This window comes from Eumetopias jubatus, unplaced genomic scaffold (assembly GCF_037043125.1).
Source record: "Eumetopias jubatus isolate StellerSeaLion01/CBP00866 unplaced genomic scaffold, mEumJub1_p1.0 scaffold_6, whole genome shotgun sequence".
Classification (NCBI taxonomy): Eukaryota; Metazoa; Chordata; class Mammalia; order Carnivora; family Otariidae; genus Eumetopias; species Eumetopias jubatus.
Window position 1 is genome coordinate 50,855,348 of NW_028274812.1, and position 24,850 is coordinate 50,880,197.

Here is a 24,850-nt window from a genome sequence, read left to right on the forward strand (position 1 = left end):
TGCCTTCCCCACCAAGGGAGTAGGACTATTATATCTTCCCTGGATGTTTCTTTCCAGCTCTCCTTTCCCACCTACATCCAGTAGGAAATGTGGAGAGAACCCTGAGGCCGACTGTAAAGTAGAAGGCTGTCTCGGGACAGCCCAGCACATCCTAACTCTTGCTTCTTAGCTGTGTCCCAGGGCATGTGGGTTGAGGGAGAACCCAGCGAGTCATATCCCGGAACCATGCCCAGATTATAGCTGGTAGAGCGCCACCTTCCAGCAAGGTGGTCAAAGTGCAGGTCAAGAGAAAGAGCTGAAGTACAGAGCCAAAACGAGAGAATTGAAGGACTGGGAAACAACATTGAAAGTAGTGAAGAATTCGGCAACTGTGAAGAAATTTATAAAAGTTCCAGAGATGGAATTCACACGATTTTTTTTTATAGGATTCCAGCACAGGCACTGAAGGTATACTTTACTCATTTAAAGTTATTAGGAAAAAATAACAATAAAGTTATTAGAATGGGGAAGCAGTTCATTTTTCTCTTGCCTCATTGATCAATTTGTAGGTCTGTCTTGCCCGTTAAACTGTAGGAATTGAAGACAAGGACTTTAGCCATAGTGGACAAAGCATGGACTTTGGAACTGGGCAGAGCTCTTTAAATCCAGACCGCTTCTCTTTCTAGGTGTTTGGTTTTGGTCAAGTTATTTTTATAACACTGGACTTCAGTTTCCATGTGCATCATAGGGTTGTTATAAGGATTAAGTGAGAGAAAAACATGTATATATGATCATCCTATACACAGAAAGTAATCAGTAGAAATTTTGTTCCCTCTTCCTTTTTGTATCTCCCACAGAGTTTTACGTTTAAAATACGTTCAAAATATCAAATTGAGCATGTTAGTGTTAAATTTGAACCCTGATTAAGGACTACCTGAGGCAGGCATGTTTATGAGCCTTTCCCCTCGAACAGCGAAAGTTGTTGCTAAATAATTTATTAAGCAGCTGCCTGTTATGTGCCAAGTGCTAAGATTTCACTTGTGGATCTGGTTTATCTTCTTATGATTTCCTTCTTACTATCAGGGTCCAGCTTCTACTCTGTGAGGGCCTGTTCCTTATTCTCTATTTATGGGACCTCTTCTCCACACCAATTTTTTTTTTTTTTTTAATCAGTGGGTATGAGAGGCATTACTTATACTCACTGTTTTTCTAAAAAATCTCAACCACGTGCTTTAGGCATGGATAAGTGTGGGGACTGTTAAATCTCTTTCCTTTTTTTGTCAAATATTTACTGAGCACCTCCTGTGCTAGGGTAGAAAAAAACAGAATGAATACGTGATTCCTGCTCCCCAATGGTAAAAAAAAAATAAGCACCCTCCGAATTATATTTAATTACTTCGTGATACAATATTTACTTTTGTTTACCATTTTACATTTTACTGTTTAAAATGATCCCATTTTGAAAACACTCACATACATGTGGAAAAAGAATTTGGAAGGATATCCACCAAGATGGCGCAGAGCTTATCTCAGAGTAGGGGTATTTTTTTTTCTTTTATTTTGCTTATCTGGATTGTCTAAATTTTCAAAAATTTCACCAGAAAATGCATCATTTCCCCCTGCTTGCGAACAGGAGAGTGACCCCTCTCTTCCTCTTGCATTCAGCTTTTGCGAGAATTGAAGCACCCTAACGTGATCGCCTTGCAGAAGGTGTTCCTTTCTCACAGTGACAGGAAGGTGTGGCTGCTCTTTGATTATGCAGAACATGATTTGTGGGTAAGTCTAAACTCGCTTTATTTTTAGGACTCTTTCCTCTAGGTACAGAGAAACAGATGTATATATGCACTGCACGTAAAGGAAAACTTGCTTTGTTGACCAGACTTTAAAATAAATATTAAATGCAAATGCAGATTTAAAAGAACTCGAGCAATAAACACTGTCATATACTGAGAAGATGGTATTTGTAACATTCAGAAATTTCACTTCAGAAAGTGTTAATGTGTGTGAGATTGTAATTTTATGCAAATCATCAATGACAGTTTACTGATAATGTGTAGTGAAAATTGCTTTCCTTTGTGGTACACAAAGTAGTTCAAATTTCACCAGTTACATACTTGTGAATAATTTCCCTTTCTAAGTTAAGGTCAGTCTCTTGCAGCAATTTTCCAATTAAAACTGACTCCACCAAATGGAAGTACATATATAGTTTTACAAATATTAGCCAAAAATTCTAATTCCAAATTTTTTAAGTTAGAAATCAGGGTATTTAAACATTTTATCCAAGGAGTTGCTAAAAGTACAAAAATTCAAACTTGGCAGTAAGTCCAAATTTTTGATAGTTAAGTTTTGACTAAACATAGTTGGGTGTGTCATCTATATATACGGCACATCTGTTTAGGAGTAACTTTAACAGACTTATAGGTCTTGAAGGAACTTTCAGAATTTATGCTATTATAGCATATTGACAAGAATGTCCAATGAATTTTTCTCATGGATATTCATAAAAATTATGTTTTTCCCATTTCTCTGTATCCTTTATATTTCTGCCAAGGTTTATTTGATAACATGTGCACTTCACTTTGAACATGAGTGATGTGATGAAAGAACATGTAGTGCATTGGACTAGTCAGGTCCTGTAGAACTGTGTTGTTTGTAACATGGTGGCCCCTAGCTGCATGTGCCCATTGAGCACTTGAAGTGTAGCTGGTCTAAATTGAGATGCACCGTAAATATAAGATACACACTGACTTTTGAAGACTTAGTAGGAAAAAAATGTAAAATACCTCATTAAGATGTTTTATATTATATGTTGAAATGATAATATTTTGAATATATTGGGTTAATTAAAATAGAGTATATCAATTTTACCTGTTTCTTTTTTTTCTTTTGATGTGGCTGTAAAAAGTTGAAAGTTATATATATGTAGCTCTTACTATATTTTTTTGGGGGGGGGACACTGCTGCTACAGTATAAACCCTAATTTTCTATTAGTTCTTTAAATAAAGTACATATTGTTGAACAGTTTATAAAAAAGCAAGAAAGCTATGTAAATAGCTTAAAATTTTTCCCTACCATTTGGCCATTTTAAAGTTAGTAGAGCAATGTTAACAGTGTTGTTTAATAGGGGTTTAAATGGCCTTTAATACCCTTATGTCATGTTTTGCATAGGGGTAAGGTGGAGATGGAGGTGCAGGTTTGGGGTTCAGGTAGCATTTCTTCCCTATCATGATAATGTTTTCATGACCTACAAAATAACATGTGGACATAAAAATTTGAATATGTTGATGTAGTTATATTTATTTCAATGGGATTGAATTCCCCAATTTTCTCTCCCTCCTCCCTTCTAGTGATTTCCTATTTAATATTAACTACTAGGAATGTATCTTAATTTCATTCTGTGCCAAAACAAGGTAGAACTTTCCAATAATTCAAATGTACACATAGTCAGTGACATTACACAAGTGCTCTAAGTGCTAACTTTTTATAGTATCGTAAAGATATAGGGGCGCATGGCTGGCTCAGTTGGTAGAGCATGCGACTCTTGATCTCAGGGTTGTGAGTTCCAGCCCCATGTATGGCATGGAGTTTCCTTAAAAAACAAAACAAAACAAAACAAAAAAAACAGTAAAGATTTACAGGGTCTTTTTCTCTTTTTTTTTAGTCTTTCATTCTGTCAATAGAAAATACAACTAGTACTATTTTTATGCAGGCTTTTAAACATCAATGCTTTTTACCTTTCAGTCTTATTTAATGAAAATCTTAATGGTTTCAATAAATCTAGTCATTATACCCTCAGTAACATTGTCACGTTCACTGTCAATATAGGTTCCATTTGGTTGACCTTATTATTCAAATTATTTTTCTTTGCGTCATTATTGGCCTTTAATAAGTAATTTTTAAATATAGGGAGTTTATTGCAGATTTGTGTTTTATTGATATAGATATTAGCAAATACTATATATAATTTAGTATGTTTTATTTTTTTTAATTTTTAGCATATTATTAAGTTTCACCGTGCATCAAAAGCAAATAAAAAGCCCATGCAGTTGCCAAGATCTATGGTTAAATCATTACTTTACCAGATTCTTGATGGTATCCATTACCTCCATGCAAATTGGGTGCTTCACAGAGATCTGGTAAGTATGTTTCTTTTAAATTGATCAATATGATTTTTTACCTTCTTAAAAAATACCTTTTCCTCTTAGTGCAATTATTATAAACATTAATTGTAGAAAATTTTGAAAACACATATAAGCAAAAGGGAAGGAAATAAAATCACCCATAAGCCTACAATTAAAAGATTAACATTATTAACATTTTGTGTATGTTCTTCCATTATATTTATGCATAGCTATAAAATGTCAGTGTGGTTTTCAGTGAATGGCATAATCTTGATGGAATAGTCATATGTGAAATAAGTACCTTTTAATCCATTTTGTTTTTCGTATTATTGCTCGTTAGTAAAAACATTAATAATTAAAGATTGAGTTCTCATTGTTTTTTTTCCTTAAGAGCTAGGTTGAAATAATGACATTGCATCCAGTAAATAGAATGTTGTTATCAATATTATCAATAAATGTTGTTATCAGTATTATCAACAAATCAAATGTTTGATTATACTTTTTTTCAGTACACATGTAACAAGCATTTATTAACGTCAAATTCTAGTTATCTTTGCATTATTGTCATGTTAGTTTATGTTGATGAGATCTTTTTGGTTTGTTTGTGAGAAAACATGGCTACTGGATAGTTGTAAAACCCATGAGTTTATAATTGGAAATTTTATTCCCCAACTCTCCTCGAAAAAGTGGTTTCATGATCATTATTTCTTAGGCTTTTGGAGATTCTAGGGATATGGTAGGGATAAATCTAGGTTGACTTGGTTTTACTAATTGAGGAGAAGTATTTGTTATAGAAAGCGATGAATACACAAGGACATTAGTTAGTACCCCTTGCTGTCTGACTTGACCATCTCTTGCTGTGATGCTGAAGTTAAATTGGACCCAAATGACAGTGACCACAAAGATGGACTTACCCTTTCAATAGATGCATGTCACCTCATAATTTTGAACTGTTCTCAAAGACTTGCACCTATCCACTTTACTACTAACCATGAATCAGCACATTTTTACGTGGGTACATGAGGTCGTTCCAGTTCAAAACCTTCTTCATAAATGGTTTTAGATATTAATTTGCTATGTACTTAGTATAACCGATGTGAGTTATTTTTGAGTTCATGATCATGTTTGAATCATCGATCAGAATCTTTTATTGAAGATTAATTTCAACTCTTCTCTTTTTTCACAAAATTATATATTTTATTCTGAAAGCATAGATTAACAGATTTTATTTCTGATCTTGTCACCTGAGTATCCACCTGTGCTAAAACTCAGATTTTCTCCTAGTTGGTTTGCTGCTGCTTTAGTGTCTATTTTAGTTATGGCATCACCCTCCTCTCAGCCTAGAAAGTTCTTTTACCCCTTGTGGACCCTTGCACTGTACATGTAGACATTGCCTAGTCTTGTCAGTTTCAACTCTAAAATCTCTCCTGCATTTGTCCATTTCCATCCCCGGTGCCTCATTCCTAGTTCAGGCCTTTATTGTCTCTTTCTTGAAGGATGGTGCTAGCCTCTCAACTTGTCTCCTTGCAAACAGTCTCTTTCCCTTCCATTCACTTTGGACCTTCTGAATAATTACACAGCTCCTGTTCAAGAACTTTGAGATAGTTCCTCTTTGCTTATAGACTAAAGCTCTAGTTCCTTATTGGGCTTTCAAGGTCCTAACAGATATAGCTCCAACTGCCTTTAGAATTTGTCTTTATCCCTACAATCTTTCATTTACACTGTACCATTAAACTATTGATTGCTCCCTGTGTCGTCCTGAGATTTCTTGCCTCAGTGGCCTTTATTACCCCATCTCTTCATATTCAAATACTGCCTGTCTTTGAGGACTTGCACAAATGTTAAAACTTATCCTCGTACCCATTCCTACTGGGAAATAATCCCTCCTTCATGCTCTTGCTGTCGTACGTCTTTACTTCCCTTATGACACTTACCTGTTAGTATTATAGCACTGTATGTAGCTGCCTTAGAACATCTTCTAGACCACATACTTTCTGAGAGAGCAGCGTCTATGATTCATTTTGGCACACTAGTAGTACCTGAGTACACAACAGGTACTGGATAAATATTTCCTCAGTGAGTGAATATGAGTAAGAATACTGATTATTATGGGATGCTTTTGGATCAAGTAACGTATTTACACATTTCAACACACTGCCTGCAAGAAACATTCATTATTACCTCGTATGTTTAAAGCATGAGGGATGGGGACAGCATAGATATGACTGCATGGAAGCCCTTCTCCTCGGGACTTTACTCTGAGAGAAGAAATATGCTATGGACACAAGCAATTACGCTGTAAGCCGCATGAGAAAGAATGTGATCGTGCCCATGTGACAGGAACAGACTAAATGCTACTCAAGGTTAGAAGAGGTTACGAGGGGCGAGGGGAGAAGGGAAAGCCACTTGAGCTAGACGATGAAGGATAAGTAGAATTGAAATAGAGGTTTGAGGAAGTGAAGCTTGACTTTGGCATCTTAGACCACTTGGCTATACTGACATCCTAAGGAGAGGTTTGAGAGAGGAGGTAACCTGAGGAAGTGTTGGATGTAAAAACTTCTGAGGTGAGAAAGCTCTTGAATTATCCCAGAAAGAGTATGGATTTCTGTCTGATTCCACTATGGATAAGCTAGTGGTAGTACGTGGTTAAGACTAGAAAGATATCGGGGCTCCTGGGTGGCTCAGTCGTTAAGCGTCTGCCTTGGGCTCAGGTCATGATCCCAGGGTCCTGGGATTGAGTCCCACATCGGGCTCTCTGCTCAGGGGGAAGCTTGCTTCTCCCTCTCCCACTCCCCCTGCCTGTGTTCTCTCTCTCGCTGTGTTTCTCTCTGTCAAAGAAATAAAAAAAAAAAAAAAAAAAGACTAGAAAGATATTGGTTAGAGCCTGATCAAGGAAGCCCAAGATATCAGGCTAGGGAGTTTGTTTGTTCTTTTTTTTTTTTTTAAAGGTTTATTTATTTATTTATTTGACAGAGAGAGAGAGAGAGAGAGAGAGAGTACAAGCAGGGGGAGAGGGAGAAGCAGACTCCCCACCGAGCTGGGAGCCCGATGCGGGACTCGATTCAAGGACCCTGGGGTCATGACCTGAGCCGAAGGCAGACCCTTAACTGACTGAGCCAACCCAGGCACCTCAGGTGTTTGTTTGTTCTTAAGTACTAAAAGTTTGTGAGCAACAGGGGTGCCTGGCTGGCTCAGTGGGTAGTGCACACAACTCTTGACGTCAGGGTTGCAAGTTCAAGCCTCACATGTGGTGTAGTTTACTTAAAAAAAAAAAAAAGGAGCAAGAGAAGGAACATTTTTTGCCGGAATGAAAATTTTTCTCCCGCTAAAGAAGCCACTATTGATTATTATTACCTCATCCATAGCATGAACACAGTGTTGAAAAAAATATATTCTGCATGTGGTTCTGACCTTATATAGCACATTCATAATTTACTCACATTCACTGAATGCCTCTACTCTTCAAGTAAGTAACTAATAATATTTGAAACTTTGAACCAGTAGGAATCCACCCTGGGACAGCCTGCTCAGTTCTTACCGCAGATCATGAATCCTGATAGCTGGACCATATTGTCATGGTTCTGCCAAAGTATTTTCAGGAGTAGAAGATTTAAACTATATGTTTACTTTAGATGTATTCTGTAGTCAGTATAGAAATATAAAGTATATCAAATATGAATGTGGTGTTAAAATATGGGGACATTTGAAAAATTATTTTTTTGTGTGTGAGCTTAATAGAGTTGCGATTTTAGTCAGGATTGGTTTTTTTTTTAATGCTTCATTTCCTATTGCTATAAGAAATTTGGCTTTATACTGTTTGTTGGTCACAGTTCTTTCAGAGTATGTACCATTTCTAAATTTTCATTTGACGTGAGAAACCTGCAAGATCCATATAATTAAAGGCATTAGAGTAAACATAAATTTGCAGTGTAATAGTCTGATTTAAAAAGTAAATCAAAATTCAGTGTTTTGGACTCTACAAACAGGCATTATATCATCAAAGGAGTTGGGGTTTTTCATTGTGATTGATTACATATCTGGGATAAGTATTAGTTATGTCATTTGAATCCCAGAATTTAAAACAGAAATAGAGAATTTAAATAAAGTCACTAAAAAGATTACTTATATTAAGGAATTGCTTTAAAAGGAAAGGAGAAGAGGAGCTAAATATATTCATCTTGGCTGAGAGACAGCGAAGTAGAGACATGAGTCTATAAATATTTGGAACTTGTAAACACACGGGAAAAAAGATGTATTTTAATTTTACAGCAGGATATAGCTAAGAGTAAGAAGATGAAATCTAGGATGACTCACTTTTATGTGATTACTCTTCTGGAGGCTGGAAGGGTACCAAGATAGAATTTATCTCTTTTTCAAAATTGTGAGCTTCGGGGGAGCAAGGATCATATCTTACTAGTTTTTGTATTCCTGGTGTTGGTATACTGTTTGTGTTTTAAGTTACTTAAATTGAATTTCAGCAAAGCATCTGGCAATTGCCTATTGTTCTTTAGCAAAGGTAGAGAAATACTGGCTAAATGATAGTGTTGCTAAGATTTATGGCTCCTTAGTTACTCAGTATTGCTGCTGGATCAGTGGCATCAACTGAAGTATAAGTTAAACTATCTCTGTCACTTTCATATTTCAGTACCTAACACATGACAAATGCTGGGTCTTTATCAATGAAAGATCTGAGTAAACGCTCCAGGGCACTGACCTGCCCTGTCTTTTAAAAAATATTTGTGGGGGTCCCATCCTAAAACTCTAACTTCGGGTTTGAATGGTAATTATTATTCACAATAGTGGGTGAATTTGTACTCTTTTGAAGTCTATGGGCACAAATAACTGTATCGTCTACAAACATGGTACATGGAAATTTTGTGAGAGCTGGTTGAGGGAGAAAATAATTTTGTATCCAGTAATCTTTTGAGTTTTGTTATTAGTTAACATCTACTAAACATTTTAAGATTGTCAAAAATCACTTCTGTCACAGACCTAAAGACTTACTTATTCTATTAGAGGTTAATAGTAATAATAATAATAATAAACTTGCCAATACTTAGAGTCAGATATATTTCAGTTGATTAAAGAAAATGGTGTAATAGATATTCTAGCTACAGAGAAATGTGTAATATATGACTCTGGATACTTTGTCATACTAACTGATAGAGAGCTATATAGTTTTGGTTTGTTATTTTTTTCCTTAGGACACCAGCTTGTTCAGGCAGAATACTTACTTGATTTTCAACAGCATTCTAGGTTGTTTACGACCTGTTGACTGTGTATGTTTTAAGTCTGTATGACAGACTTACTGCTGTATGACAAATTGCCCCCAAACTTAGTGGCTTTAAAGATATTTATACATTTATCATCTCACAGGTTCTATGGGTCAGGAATCTTGTGGCTTATCTGGATCCTCTGTTTCAGAGTCTCCTTAAAAGACTGCAGTCATCTCAAGTCTTGACTAGGAAGCATCTTGTTCACGTGGTTGTCGGCAGGATTCATTTCCTCGTGAGCTGATAGGTGGAGGCTTCCTTCCCTTGGTTCTTTGCCACATGGGCTTTTGGACAGAGCGTCTTACAACATGGCAGTTTTCTTCACCAGAGTGAGCCAACAAGAAGGCGAGAGAGTGTGTGTTAGCAAGATGGAAGTCACAGTGTTCCGTTAGTGAATCATGGAAGTGACATCCCATTACCATTGCTGTCTCCTGTTCCCTAGAAGTCGTTTGTGCAGCCCACACTCAGGGGGAGTGATTACACAAGGGTGTGTTTGCTAGGGGTGGGGATATTGGACACCATGTCCGAAGCTGCCTACCACAAACTCTAAAAGGCTTTCCTATGATATTTGGATCCTGTTATTGTTCTGTTTATTTAGTGGAAACATAAAGTGCAAGTAGTCCCTTCTTTCATATATCATTTTTTTCCATGTTGAAAAGTTGCTTGGGTGGCAAGAGTTTGGGGATAGTTCTGGTTCTGAAGAGCTAAAAAATATTATAATGTACCAGTTATCCCTTCCCTTTTGCAAACATTCTTCAGTGATTTATTTCCAGAATTCAGTATGTGTTCCTTACATTTCCCCTCCTCTACTGTCCCGTCCATTCCTTTCCCCATTATTGAACCACAGGTTTAATCTGTTTAAATGTAGAGGATATGTTCAATTGAGATCCAGGATTTTTCTTCACTTTGAACGTACCTAGAGATCCACCTTTGTGACACGTCTGAGGCCTATGCTTATCACTACTACTTTCTTATTTCTATTTTTCATGCATTTGTGTCAAACGAAGGCAAAAATGCAAAGAAAAACTTAACCTTCCCACTACCAAAAATTGGTAGTGCTGCTGAGTTGTAAAAGGTAGCTGACAAGCGATGAAGGGACACCATGTGGAAGCATGAAATATTATAGTCCTTTAAGAGAGAGCATTTGAAGGCGCTTTAGGAACGTTGCTGTATAAAAGACCGATATATGAAAGTCAGAGATGGCCTCTGTCTCCACTCGGTTGGAGTAGAAGCACTGTACTGTTAATCTTTGTGAAAGGTTGATTAAAATAAGTCCTTCGTGGTTGGAGAATCTTCTAGAAATCTCTGTGTGCGGCACAGCTTCTCTTCATACCTTGTCTGACAAGGAGATACATCAAGTCTTTAAGTTTGTCTATGCTAAACAGGGCCTGACAAGGTGAATGTGTTACACCACAATGAACCCTTTAAAATCTGACTGCAGCCATCATGCTGGCATTTTGAAGAACTTTAGTAATATTTTAGAGTTTAGCCTTGCTTAGTTCTTATGAAATGGGAGCTTTGAGATCTTAGACTTAAAAAAGAAATTATTTCTAAAATAACATCATTTTTAAAAAAATTTTTTTATTAACATATAATGTATTATTTGTTTCAGAGGTACAGGTCTGTGATTCATCAGTCTTACACAATTCACAGCGCTCACCATAGCACATACCCTCCCCAATGTCTGTCACCCAGCCACCCCATCCCTCCCACCCCCCCACCACTCCAGCAACCCTCAGTTTGTTTCCTGAGATTGAGAATTCCTCATAACAGTGAGATCATATGATACTTGTCTTTCTCTAATTGACTTATTTTCTTAGCATAATACTCTCTAGTTCCATCCACGTTGTTGCAAATGGCAAGATTTCATTTTTTGATGGCTGCATAATATTCCATTGTGTGTGTGTGTGTGTGTGTGTGTGTGTGTGTGTGTGTGTGTATACCACATAAGATAGCTAATCTTGATCCGTGAGCCCCAGCTTACTCATTTATGAAATGGGAATAAGGATAGGTACTTTGTACGGTTGTTGGTCTCCCAGTCTTAGCTCCAGAGTTCCTGAATTCCTCCTAATTTCCCTTCTGTAGAAGCTTCTGGATCCCATCAGCAGTCCAAAGATGCCCTTTCTTTTAACTGCCTTCTTCCCCAGAATTCGTTTAGCCTGAAACTCTAGCCCTTTCTGCTTTACAAAGTAGAGCCCTATTAGGAATATGTGAACGTGCTTCTTGGTGTTTTTTTTTTTTAAAGTAGACTGTGTTTCATCATATTTATATTTAAACATTGCTAATGTTTTTTGCCAAGTCTTCATATTTAAAAATGAGTTAAAAAAAGTTGCTTAAGTGAAATCAAAATGAATAAGTGCCTCAAATAACTTACTTTTCATTCTAATAATCATGCTAATTGAATGACTTTCTATTTATTATTTTTTATTCGATTTATTAAGTTAACAGTCTACTTAAAGAATTATGGCAGAAAGTAGTATTTATTTTATTATGACTTAATCATCATAATTTCTTTTAGAATGCAGAGCTAGCAATGAAAAAGGAAAATGTGGCTTGGCTCTTTTCTAACTTGCAATTTTAGGTGACTTTGGATGATTGCAGATCTTGTCATGCTGATGAATCAAACTGGGGTTCCTGCTGGTAACTTTTGGTCCCTTACTAGTTCCTTAGGGCTGGGTCCTCGAGAGTCTGTGGCTCAGCAGTTCATGTCTGCAGCCTAAAGGCCTTTGATGGTAGTGATGTCACCCCTGTGCAGGGACTTCTACTCCACTTGTACATAAGAAGGCCTTGTGGAGATGAGGCGAGATAATGTTTCTTAAGATGCTCTGGGTACTGTGACACATACCTTAAAATGTGAGAAGGTATTGTTGAGGTGTTTTCTAGATATGGGCTGTGATTTTTTTTTTTTTTTTAAGAGTGTGTGAGTGGGATGGGGGCAGAGGGAGAGAGAGAGAGAATCTTAAGCAGGTTCCACACCCAGCATGGAGCCAGATGTGGGGCTTGATCTTACGACCCTGAGATCATGACCTGAGCTGAAATCAAGAGTTGGACGTCTGACTGACTGAGCCACCCAAGTGCCCCTGGCTGTGATTTTTTTTTTTTTTTTTTTGGCATGACAGGTTTTCATCATGCACATCCATAACCCAGTCACAGGAACTTTCTACAGAGTCCTCCACATCTGTGGGTGTGAGCTGGAGTGTAATGCTGCACCATCTCTTCCATAGACAGGTGATACACACTAAGAATCACACTTCTAAGAGGACCCACTTCAAAGGCTAAGAGACCTCTTAAGGTTCAGCTCAGGGATAGGGCTCTTGTGATGATCCCTGACTTAAGCGGAAAGTTTTAGTAGCCTGTACTGACAAACACGTGTATCTAGAAGGTGGTTTGCCAAACTAACTCCAAAGTCACTGAGAGACGAAAGTCAAGATATATTCCACAGTGGTAGGAATGGCAGGGACTGGTTAAGAATCAAGGGCTACAGATAGGAGTCCCAGCACTTTGAGACCTGTGTTTAAAACTGAAGAATCATTTCAGGCATACTAGTTTATTAAATTAGTGTTATTGAGGTAGAATTCACATATAATAACATGTATCCATTTTAGTTAGAAATTGCTCAGTTTGGACAAATGTACATATGAGGGTAATCACTACCACAGGCATCCTATGTGACTAGCACTCTAGGGTGATTCAGGATCCCTCATAGAGAATGACGGTGTCTTAATCAAGAGGGGATCTGACATGCATGGACTGGTTATTTATTTCATTGGGAGACTGCATATGATGATCATATTCTCAACTAAGCACTCATCTGAGTAGAAGCCTTCTAGAGGTGAGGGCCATAAATCAATTAAATGTTGTGCATTTTCCAGGTGCGCTTTTGTTCTCATAACCCTGGCCTGTGGTGCATTTCTGAGAGACTTGAGTTCTAATCCTGCCTGGGCCTGCCACTGTTGGGGGGACAGTGAACTTGGGTAAGGTTGTAGGTCTTTCACCTTCGTGTCTTCATGAGTCAAAAGAGAGGGCTCAGTTTCATAATTTCTACCTCTGACCTTTTTTTTTCCCCCAAACCAAAGGTCTCCCATATTTATTGCTGAACCAACAGAGAACAATCATCCCCCCCCCCCATAAAACATGTTATTGTTCAGGTAGGCGTGATGTTTACAGAGTGATGGGATACGAGCACGTGACCTCCATGCAGCGTAAACATGCGCGCTGTCTCATGCACCATCCCTTAGAGACCCAGTTTGGCTCTTCTCTCAAGTCTCCTCTTGGAGCTGCACCTGATTTTATCGCCAGTTTTCATCCAAATGCACTGGGGGAATGGGAGGATTCTGCTTTTGCTTCTGGCCGGGAATCGCTTGATGCTGAAAGTCTTGTGAGAAGAAATGGCCAGGAACAGTCAACGGCACACACCATGGTGGAGGAGAAAAGGAGAGAGGAGCTCTGCCTCTGACATTCTTAATTTCTCATGATAATAAGACTGAATTACTTGATTTAAATATGAATGTCACAAATGTACATAGAAAACTACTTCCTACCAGCATGGCTACTCTGAGGACAGATTGTACTCGTTAATGAGTAAGATAGAATCTGAATGTCTTTGTTGCATTAGTCCTGGCTTTGCCATCAGTGTCAGATTTATCTTGATTACACTCTTAGTGACCTTGCAGTTAGTTAGGTAAGTAGTCTTCTAGATACCTGTGTTTGACTTGCATTAAGCTTTTTATAATGGCTGCTTTTTATTGGTTCTTGTTAGAGAAAAGAAAACCTTATCTCTGCTGTCCAGGCCTATAACCACTCCTAAAAGGCAAAAACAAAGAAGTGCATTGTTAACTGTTGTGCATTGCTGGGTTGGCAGGCATTGTTTACTATGAACACCAACGTTTGATTAACAGAGGTTATTCAGATTAACCTATTATAGATACCTCCAGACCATTTTAAGGTAAAATGAAATGAATCACAGCATTTAATACTGTAGACGGCTCCTGAGTTACAAATAGCCTGTATCTAGTTGTAGATAAATAATTTTGAACTGGGAAGGCATTTTTGCTTAGAAAAGCAACTTAAACAGTGGTTAGGTTCTCTGAACACAAAGGCCCACTTCACCCAAAATATAGCTAAAGTGTGACACTTAAAGAACTATGGACCCTAATTGTCATTTTATTTTTTTTTAAGATTGTATTTATTTATTTGACTGAGAGAGAGCTTGAACACAAGCAGGGGGAGTGGCAGGCAGAGGGAGGGGGAGAAGCAGGCTCCCTGCTGAGCAGGGAGCCCAACGCGTGGCTTGATCCCAGCACCCTGGGATCATGACCTGAGCCAAAAGCAGATGCTTAATGGACTGAACCACCCAGGTGAGCTATGCTGGGCACCAGGACTACACAGATAAATAAAATACAACCCCTTCCCTCAATGAATGCATGCTGGGGAAGGTACACAAATGGATCGTTATATAACAACAAGTTTAAAAAAGACATTATGGGAGCACCTGGGTGGCTCAGTTGGTTAAGCATCTGCCTTTGGCTCAGGTCATGATCCCAGGGTCCTGGGATCGAGCCCTGCGTCCTGCTTCTTCCTCTCTCTCTACCCCTCCCCCCTCCACTTGTGTTGTCTCTCTCTCTCAAATAAATAAAATCTTAAAAAAAAGAAGACATTATGAGGTATAGTCAGGGATCCGCTATGCATAAAGTACTGAGCACAGGAGGACATCTGACCAGTTGCGATGGGGGCTGTCTGAGAGGACTCACACTTAGCTGAATCTAAAGGACGAGTAGAAATTTATACGATGAAAGGGGAAGAGGCGGGGCAGCATCCAGGCAGAGGAGACAGCCGGAGTAAGAGCATATGGGGTAAGAAACTGCAAGCATGTTGGTATCACTGGAACGAAGCAAGAAGTAGTGAATGATGAAGCGGAAGAGAAAAGTAAGGACCCAACCATGGTGATTCTTCGCCATCGTGTTCAGAAGCGTGGACTTTTCCTGTGGCCAGTTGGAGCTGAGCTGGTCAGGTTTTTGTTTAAGAGAGACCACTCAGACACTCCACAGGGATATGGAGAATTGGTTTGAGGGTGCAGGGATAGCAGCTTTATCAGGCTGTTGTAATCAGGTGGTGGAGAAGTGATGAAAACTTGGCAGAGGTAATCAAGATAGACAGGAGGGGAAAGAGTATCTAAATGCTTAGGAAGTAAGATAATCAGATCTGAGGATTCGGTTTGAAGGATAAAGGACAGGGTGTTCAGACTTCTGCTTTTGTTGACTGAGAAGGGAATACCAGAAAAAGAGACAGTGAGAATTGAGTTTGAACAAGTGGAGATGATTGTGGGGACAGCCAGCGCACCGCTGACATAACTCTAAGCATATAGAAGTTTAGAGACCTACGGTTATAGATTTGAGCGTCAGTAGCATATGGGTGGTTGCTGAAACTCCAGAATAAACTAAAATCATGATTTTTTTTTAAAAACCTCTACAGGTTTTCCCCACTATCCGAAAGCAGAGCGTTCCTATGAAATCTTTTATAGGCTGAAATGGAGTAAAGAAGTGATAACCATTAATTTATACGGAAAAGTTTTTGAGCTTTCCTAGACCCCAAAAATAACCTCTGTCAGGCTTTTCTGATGCCTTAGGACACATCTTGCTAACAGATGCACACAGTCAATCCAGAGAAAGCCCAGATGCTCATAGTCGAGGGCTATGGCGGGTCGATGCTGAGTGTGTTCCGGGGGAAGGAGCTTGGTGGGCCAGTCTCCCTGCTCGGGACCCATTGCCTCTGTAAGGGCTGCTGTGCAGCAAAAGCTGAACGCAATTTTCGCTTCTCACCTTTTTTTGTAAACGTGAAATCTTCTTCATATTTCTTTCAATTAGAAAAAGCAGGTATTAATGCAGGTCTTTTGTAAAAGTAAAGGGGTGTAACTGAACTTTTGGAAAGCAGGGGAGACCCGTATTCAGAAGTGAGCTTGGCATATTTTGGGTTAAGCACTGACTCTAGTTTCTGGCAACTTCTTTTATTTTTTTTTTCCTTAAAGATTTTATTTTTAAGTAATCTCCACACCAGTATGGGGCTCGAACCCACAACCCCACGATCAAGAGTCGCATGCTCCACCGACTGAGCCAGCCAGGTGCCCTGCAACTTCTTTTAAAAAAGTTGAAAACTTGCCTACCAAAGGACCATGATTACTAACCATTGACATTTTTATTCATTCTTCCAATAAGTATTTATTAAATACTGTGTCCCTGGATTTCAGCTGATACAGAAAGTGGTGACAGAAGTATCTTCCTTGCCCTTTGGGAGGTTCCAATCATGATGACCAGATTCTCCATATTTTTTTTTTTAAAGATTTTATTTATTTATTTGAGAGAGAGAGAATGACAGATAGAAAGCACGAGAGGGAAGAGGGTCAGAGGGAGAAGCAGACTCCCCGCTGAGCAGGAAGCCCGATGTGGGACTCGATCCCGGGACTCCAGGATCATGACCTGAGCCGAAGGCAGTCGCTTAACCAACTGAGCCACCCAGGCGCCCAGATTCTCCATATTTTTGAATCCTTTACTATCAAGGAGGTTATTTTAAGGCATAAACAGTTATGATAAACTGATGGTCTTAGCAAATGACTCTTGTGTTTGCTGAGGAAAAAAAAGCACACATATCTCACTCATAGTTCTTGCGCAGTTACAACACAAATCTTTTTTGTTTAAGGTCAACAATGGAGAACAGTATAAAGAAAGGAACATAAACGGAGGGTTTTCTCCTGAGAATGTACTTCCGTATCAAATGTGAGGAGGGTTGTGCCATTACTATATTTAAGTAAAGGAATAGTTGTAGCTAGCTATTAATATTAGACTAGCACTATTCATTGTTCAGAAATGAGTCCGATGGATATTCTGATTGGTTTTGTCCATATTATTCAGGATTGTAGACAGTTGTGTTTGTGTTTTCCTGTCTTCTTTATTGGTGTTGATAAGAGTAATCTTGTGGCTTCATATTTTTGTTCCAAATGTCCGGGGGTGAGGAGTGCAAAGGAAATGTAGTAAAGGATAATTGTGTATCTTCAGAGTGTTCTTTTATGAGGTGCCAATTAACTAAAATAAATTTAACCCTGTGGGGGGGGAAAATTGATTCCATAGAAGGAAAAAGCAAATCTGAAGTACACGCAAAGCATCATGAATGTAACTTCAAGAATTAGCTAAATTTGGGGCGCCTGGGTGGCTCAATCGTTAAGTGTCTGCCTTCGGCTCAGGTCATGATCCCAGGGTCCTGGGATCGAGCCCCGCATTGGGCTCCCTGCTCAGCGGGATGCCTGCTTCTCCGTCTCCCACTCCCCCTGCTTGTGTTCCCTCTCTCACTGTCTGTCTGTCAAATAAATAAATAAAATCTTAAAAAAAAAAAGAATTAGCTAAATTTTGCTAAGATACAGATATTTCAAGAATAGTTTGTAAGTAATCATATTGTTTATTACATGATTTCCCTGACTTTTGCCTTTCAAAAGCAATTTAACCAAAATGAACCCTGCAGCCTTGGTTTGTCTGTCCGATTTTATTGCTGATAACTTAAATGCGAGGCATCCAGCGCCTGCCATCTCTGCTGTTTCTATGGTAACAGAAGTGTGCAAACCCAGCAGTATCACTTTCTTTCACAGCTGGCATTTTGTGTTCTCAGTAAGAGGAGTTTTAGTAAAGCATAGTCCGTGCTAATTGGGATGTAAGTAGGTCAGAACAATTTTGGTGCCCTCTCTTCGTTTTTTCAGGTGTGGGTGTGTGTGCATGAGCTGCAGTTGCCTTAATTTTTTTTTTTAAAGCATATACTTCCACTTAAAGTAATCACTGTTAAAGTTAGTTTTTTGAAAACTAAGCATAATATCTGTAAATATGACTTGGTTTAGAATCTTGAGGATCAGGTGGAGTTCTGAGACTTGCCCCAGACCTATAGGCCCTTGAGTATTTCCGTTTAAGGGAAAGGAAATGATTGATATAATAATGCTTTGAAAATGTAAATGCATTTTAATGGTGCTTAGAACATTTGTTTTGTTGTTATCATTGTTATTTTGAAACATCACATATCTTGTGACCTGGACATTTATTTACTTGTTCTGGGCGGGGGGACATGTAATCCCAGCTAAGGGGTGTGTATTTAAAAATGACTTCCTGTGCAATTCTAGATCTTAACTTGACTACAGGAGCCCTTCTCTGTGGATACTGTCCAAGCCCTGGGTTCCTATCTTAGGTTGTACAAAAGAGCTTATAGCCACTGCTCCCCAAACCACGTCACTGCCTCTGCCCTCAACTCAGGCTCTACAGGGGGACCCCACACTTAGAGCTTCCATAGGCTTCAAGTATCTTAGATAAAAGGTATTCCTTACAAACTTCAGTACCAGCTAGAATCCTCTTTTCTCTCTCTCCCTCTGTAACCTCATTCCGTTGTGGTGTTCATATTCTGTTTCTACAGAGCATGACTGCAGAAACTTCTGAGAGTTAGCTAACAGTGATCTGAGACCAGCTTCCTGCTTTTCTCCCATTCAAAGGCTCATAGTCTATTTTCATTTCTTATGTGAAGCAACTGTGCTCCCATGTCACATACTTTTGTGTTTTTATCTTACAGATTTATTTTGAAAGGGTTTAAGCTCAAAATTTAGGAATTACAAATAATGTAGCAAGGAGTATGTAAGGTGGTTTATTTGATAATTTTTAAGAATTGTTTTTTAAATTTTATTAATTTAAGTAACTTTATACCCAACATAGGGCTCAAACTCATGACCCCAAGATCAAGAGTTGCATGCGCATCTGACTGAGCCAGGCAGGCGCCTCAAGAATTGTTATATCCCAGAGAGTCTATTCTCACTAAGATCTTTAATAGTATCTCTAATTCTGCCCTTACCTTCTTTCTACTTATTTGGGTCTCATTTACTGTGTCTGGCTTCTGTAAATGGACAGAAGTTGCCTCTTCCCATCTTTCATTCTGTTGCACCTAAAGGCCACCTCATCCTTTTTAAGGTCTCTTAGCTTCTAGAATCCTATGCTGTTTTCTTACTGTGGCTGCTCCTTCATAGGGTGTTTCATTAGGCTCATTTTCTTCTAAACACCTTTTATTTCTCTCAGCGTTATTTATTTTTTATTAAAAAATACTATTTCTCTAATGAGAAACCATACCAAAAAATACAAAGTCAAACATTATAGAAATATATAATGTTGTACAAAATGATAGTCTCTCCATATCCTTCTATCAGAGATTCGGCAAAAATGACAAAATCCATCTCGTATAACCTATAAAAATTATGGGTAAGACAGAAAGATAATATATAATAAAATGATGCTAATCTAGTCATGTAAAACCTAGTCTTTCCAAGTTCCTACATCATTCTGTGTGATTGATGGCCCCCCGCCAGCTTTACTTTACCTCTCCACTGCTTCTCCTGTACCACCTCTCTTCCTGTCTCATTGACTCCAGCCACATTGACCTTTTCGCTCCTTGTCCAGTTAACCAGCCTGCTAGCTCACCATGGCTTCTCCTCATTGCTCTACACCATGGCCTTGCCCTTCTGCAAATCTTTCGGGAGCCCTCACCCTACTCTCAGAGCGCAGGCCAGACAGTGCTCAAGAACTTACCCAATTCTGGTACTCAAATGACTTGTGCCCAAAGCAGAACCATTGGGAACAGCAAGTAAGCCCTCTGTTGACTTTCCTTCTGTGGTGTCAACAGCGCCTTATTCTGTGCTTCCTGATGCCGACTGTTCTCCCTAGCAAGTTTCAGCTCACCAGGCGAGCTCCTGCCTCAAACCTTTCAGCTTCCCCTTCCCTTTGCCTAGACTGCTCTTCCCTTTGATTCCAGCAGCTTATTTCTTTACTTTATTCAGGTCTTATCCCAAAAGTTACCTTCTCAAAAGGAGGCATTCTCTGAGCAATTTAAAATAGTGCTTATTACTGTTGAAAATGACACCCTCCCAGCAATGCGTATCCCCATGCCTCGCTTTGTTGTTGTTGTTGTTGTTTTAAGATTTTATTTATTTGACAGAGAGACAGCGAGAGAGGGAGCACAAGCAGGGGGAGTGGGAGAGGGAGAAACAGGCTTCCCACCCAGCAGGGAGCCCGATGCGGGGCTCGATCCCAGGACCCTGGGATCATGACCTGAGCCGAAGGCAGACGCTTAACCGACTGAGCCACCCAGGCGCCCCCCCCCGCTTTGTTTTTTGTCTTTATTATCATCATCTTAATATATGATATGTACAAAAGAGTATTTGGAAAATTATGTACTGTACAAAGCATAACAGTCCAGAGCCTGTCACTTATCCCAGTAACTGGAACATTACTGATAGCTTGCTTCTATTTATGCTTCCTGCCCTCCATCCCATTGTCCTGCCTCCTCAAGAAGTAACAAATATTCCTAAATTTTGAATCCATTATTCACTCCTTTTAAAAAATAGGTTTATCACATTTGTTTGTGTGCCTAAACAGTATATTCTTTAGCTTTGCTTGATTTTAAGGTTTATGAAAATGGCATTCTGCTGTATATAGTCTTCTAAACTTGCTTTTTTTACTCAACATAATGCTTCTAAGATTCAAACTTTTTTTTTACCTTTATTAGTAACTCCAAAATTTTCACTGCTATTTTAAAATTCATTGTGTGATTCTACCAAAATTAATTTCTCCATTTTTCTGTTAGCTAGGAATTTGGGTTGTGTCCACAGATTTTTTTTGTATTACAACCTATGCTACTATGAACATTCTCTGGTGTGTCTAAAAATGGAATTACTGAGTCAAAGGGTATGTAATTGTTCAGGTTTGCAAGATGATGCCAAATTGTTTTCCAAAGAAGTTGTACCAAGTTATTCTCTTACCAACAGTGTATTGGAATTCCCCCTGACCTGCTTCCTACTCAACAGTTCTTAACTTTTAACCAATATACTAGGTGTAAAATGGTATCTCACTGTGATTTTTAATTGCATTTCCCCCATTATTGATGAGGTTGAGCATCTACATATGCTTGGTGGTTAAATGTTTCTTCTTTTGTCAAATGCCTGTTTGGACATTTTACCCATTTTTCTCTTAGGTTGTTTTTATATTGATTTGTGGGAGTTCTTTATTCTGGATACAAAGTCTTCGTTACTGATGTATATTGCAAATACTTCTGCTGGTTTGTGCTTTGTCTTTTTATTTTCTTTATTTTTGATGATTGAAAGTTATTTTTAATAATAGCCAGATTTATCAGTCTTTTCTTTTCTGATTTTTTTAAATCTTGTTTAAGAAATTCTTTCCTACCTGAGAGTCAGAAATACATTCTCTACATTCTCCCTACCCCCCACCCCCAGTTTTAAAGGTTTGCATGTTTAAATCCTTAATCTGCCTGAAATTGTGTGTATGGTATGAGGTGAGCATTCATTTTATTTTATTTTTTTTCTCATTTGGATGACCTGTTGTGCCAACACCATTTAGTGAATGGTTCCTCTTTTCTCCACTGACCTGAAGTTCCTCTTCTCCCAGTATCATGGGTCTTTCTGGGCTCTCCATTCTATTCCATTGATCCATTTGTCTCTCTCTGTAACAGTATCACACTGTCTTAATTACTATGGCTTTAAAATAAATTGTGATGTCCTGTTTTGAGTCAGATGCATCTCCTCATCCCCTACCCTTAGCACTTCATGAGTATCTTGGCCATCTTTAGGTCTTTGCTCTTCCATGTACATTTTATTTTATTTTATTTTATTTTCCACATACATTTTAAAATCAGCAGGTTTACATGCACACACACACACAAAACTTTGATGGAAGTTTGATTGAAGTTGCATTGAATTTATAGATAAGTATGAGGAAAATTGGTATCTTTATATATAGAGTCCTCTTATCTATCAACATGGCCCCTTAATTTATTTAGGACTTAGTAACTGTCATAATGTATTTATTATTAGGTGCCTTAATAGTTTTTTTTTTATTGCTATGGAAATGCTGCCTTTGAAAAATTTTATTACCTACTTTTTTTTTTTTGCTGTTATGTAGAAATACGGTTGACTTTTTCATATTTTTCGGTTAGGCAAACATCCTACGAAACTCTTTCACTATTGCTAATAATTTGTCTGTAAATACTTTGGGTTTTTATGTAAATAATTACATCATCTGCAATGAACAATAATTTTGTTTCCGCCTTTCCAATCCATATCCCTTTAATTATTGTTTTATAGCACTAGACTTAACAGTGCCATGTTGATTTTAGAAGTGGTAATGGTGGGTATCCCTGCATTAGTTCTGATACTTTTTTTAAAGATTTTATTTATTTATTTGAGTGAGAGAGTCAGAGATAGTGACAGAGAGCACAAGCGGGGAGGAGAGGGAGAGGCAGGCTCCGCTTAGGGAGCCCGATGTGGGGCTCAATCCTAGGACCCTGGGATCATGACCTGAGCCAAAGGCGGACGCTTAACCGACTGAGCCACCCAGGCGCCGCATTAGTCCTGATTTTAAAGGGACTGCTTCCCATGTTACTTCTTAGTTTTTGATACATACCCATTATCAGTTTAAGGAGGTACTTTTCTAGTCTGACTTGCTGAGAGATTTTATCATAGAATGGCTGTTAAGTTGTATCCGCTGCTTTTTCAGTCTCTATCAACATAATTATGTCATCTTTCTTTTTTAATATGTTAATATGGTGATGGACATATATAGGCTTTCTCATGTTAAGCCATCCTGGAATTCCTGTTAATGGCTTTTGACTTAATAATAATTTTGTTTAATATTTTTGCATCTATATTCATGAGTATTTTTGTATCTATATTCATGAGGTTGGCCTGAAATTTTTCTTTCTCATACTTTGGGTTTGCTACCAAGATTATACTGGCCTTCTAGAATGTATTGGGAGCATTCCCTCTTTTTCTATTCTCTGCAAGTGTTTGAATAAGATTGAAGTCTGTTCATTGAAAATTTGGAGAACTTGCTTTTGTGATGATTTGAGGTCCAGTGTTTTCTTGGTAGGAAGATTTTTAACTTTCAATTTATTTAGCACATATTGGTTTCTTAAGCTTTTCTAATTCATTTTGAGTCAATTTGTTGGTTACATTTTCTTGACTTTGTCTATTTTGTATACATTTTTAAATTAATCAATATAAAGTTCTTTGTGGGGTTCTTTTATCCTTTTAACCTGTTTTTATGGTCATTCTTGTAATTTGTAATGTTTATTTGTACCTTCTCTTCTCTTGGAGTAGTTGTCCTAGAGGCTTCATAAATACTGTCCCATTCATAGATTTCTGCCCTTACCGTTATCTTTTTACTTCTACTTTCTTTTGGTTTATTTTGGTGCTTTTCATAACCTGCTTAATATTCCAAAAAGCAGTTTGTCTGTCTTTCCTTACTAGATTTGAAAGCTCTTTGAAGTCAAGAGCTTCAAGTTTTATTTTTCTTTCTTTCCAGAAAGTCTGCAGTACAGTGTTTTATCTATAATGGATCATTGATAAATTGTTGTCAAACTTGAACCCTTGCAGGTCTGGGTTTCGTCTAATGCTATTTTCTCTTTTGGCTGTGATAAACTAATTTTGTCTCCTGTCTTCTTCAGTCATCATACTCCAGTGACAATGACTTTCAAATCCAAATCTTCCTATTTCCATTCCCCTGGCTAGTGGGACTTGGGCATCTCACATTATTCCCCCTTCCTAACCAGGACCTCTCATAACTTTTTCATAATAAAGATACCATCATTCTTCCAGTTACAGAAACTCAAAACCTTGTTGAAATTTTTATCACCCTTTGTCTTAGTCTTCTGACTTCCAACTAGTCACAGAGTCCTGTTAATTTCTCCTTCACAGGGTTACTCAGCTCCATACCATCCCCTCTTTCAGTGGAGAAGACCTTGGACAGAGCCTAGTTCTGCTACTGCCCCCTCTCCTATCATCTCACGGCCTGTCATATAAAGGTCAGATGACTTCACCTGGCATTTAAGACTATCCTGAGTCTAGGTGCACTTTACTACCCCCAACATGAGTCCTCTGGTTTCTGTCCAGAGTTCTGTCTAGGTTACTGTCTCCTAAGCCTAGCTCATTCATAGCCTTTTTCACCTCCTGTTGTTCTGTTGCCCTTCTACTCCACCATGCTAGTTCCTGTTCATTTTTCAGGATCTGGATAATGGACACCACCCTTGCCCTCACATCCAATGAATATTTCCCTCAACAGTGGAAACTCTGGTTAATCACTTCCTCCTTTGAACTGTTTTTTTCTTTTTAAAGGCTTACTGTTTTCATCGAAACTTCAAAAAGAGCCAGCAAATTGGAAGGGATCTAAAAGTAATCTGGTTTAACCTCTAACCCAAGACCTCGCTCCTCTCTGTAACTCATAAATGGCATTAGCTTTTAAGATACAAAGCTCCTGTTTTTTATTTCTATTTATATAATGAGCATCTGGAGGTTAGGAATTTGGTTCATCAGGCGCTTGTGCTTCCTCTTTATTGTTAATATGTTTTTTGCCCCTAGAAGATGCTAAAAATATATTCATTGATTGAATAAATGAATCGTAA

General features: G+C 38.3%; 1 protein-coding gene across 2 annotated transcripts in view; it reads left to right on the forward strand.

Annotated features, from left to right (window-relative positions):
• The window catches only part of CDK19 (cyclin dependent kinase 19), a 165,653-nt gene that overhangs the window by 113,706 nt on the left and 27,097 nt on the right, over positions 1–24,850 (forward strand). For both annotated transcript variants that reach the window (XM_028104148.2, XM_028104150.2), the window contains 2 exons: positions 1,645–1,755; positions 3,975–4,115. In XM_028104148.2, coding sequence (XP_027959949.1) covers positions 1,645–1,755; positions 3,975–4,115 — 252 coding nt within the window. The remainder of the gene's footprint in view (positions 1–1,644; positions 1,756–3,974; positions 4,116–24,850) is intronic.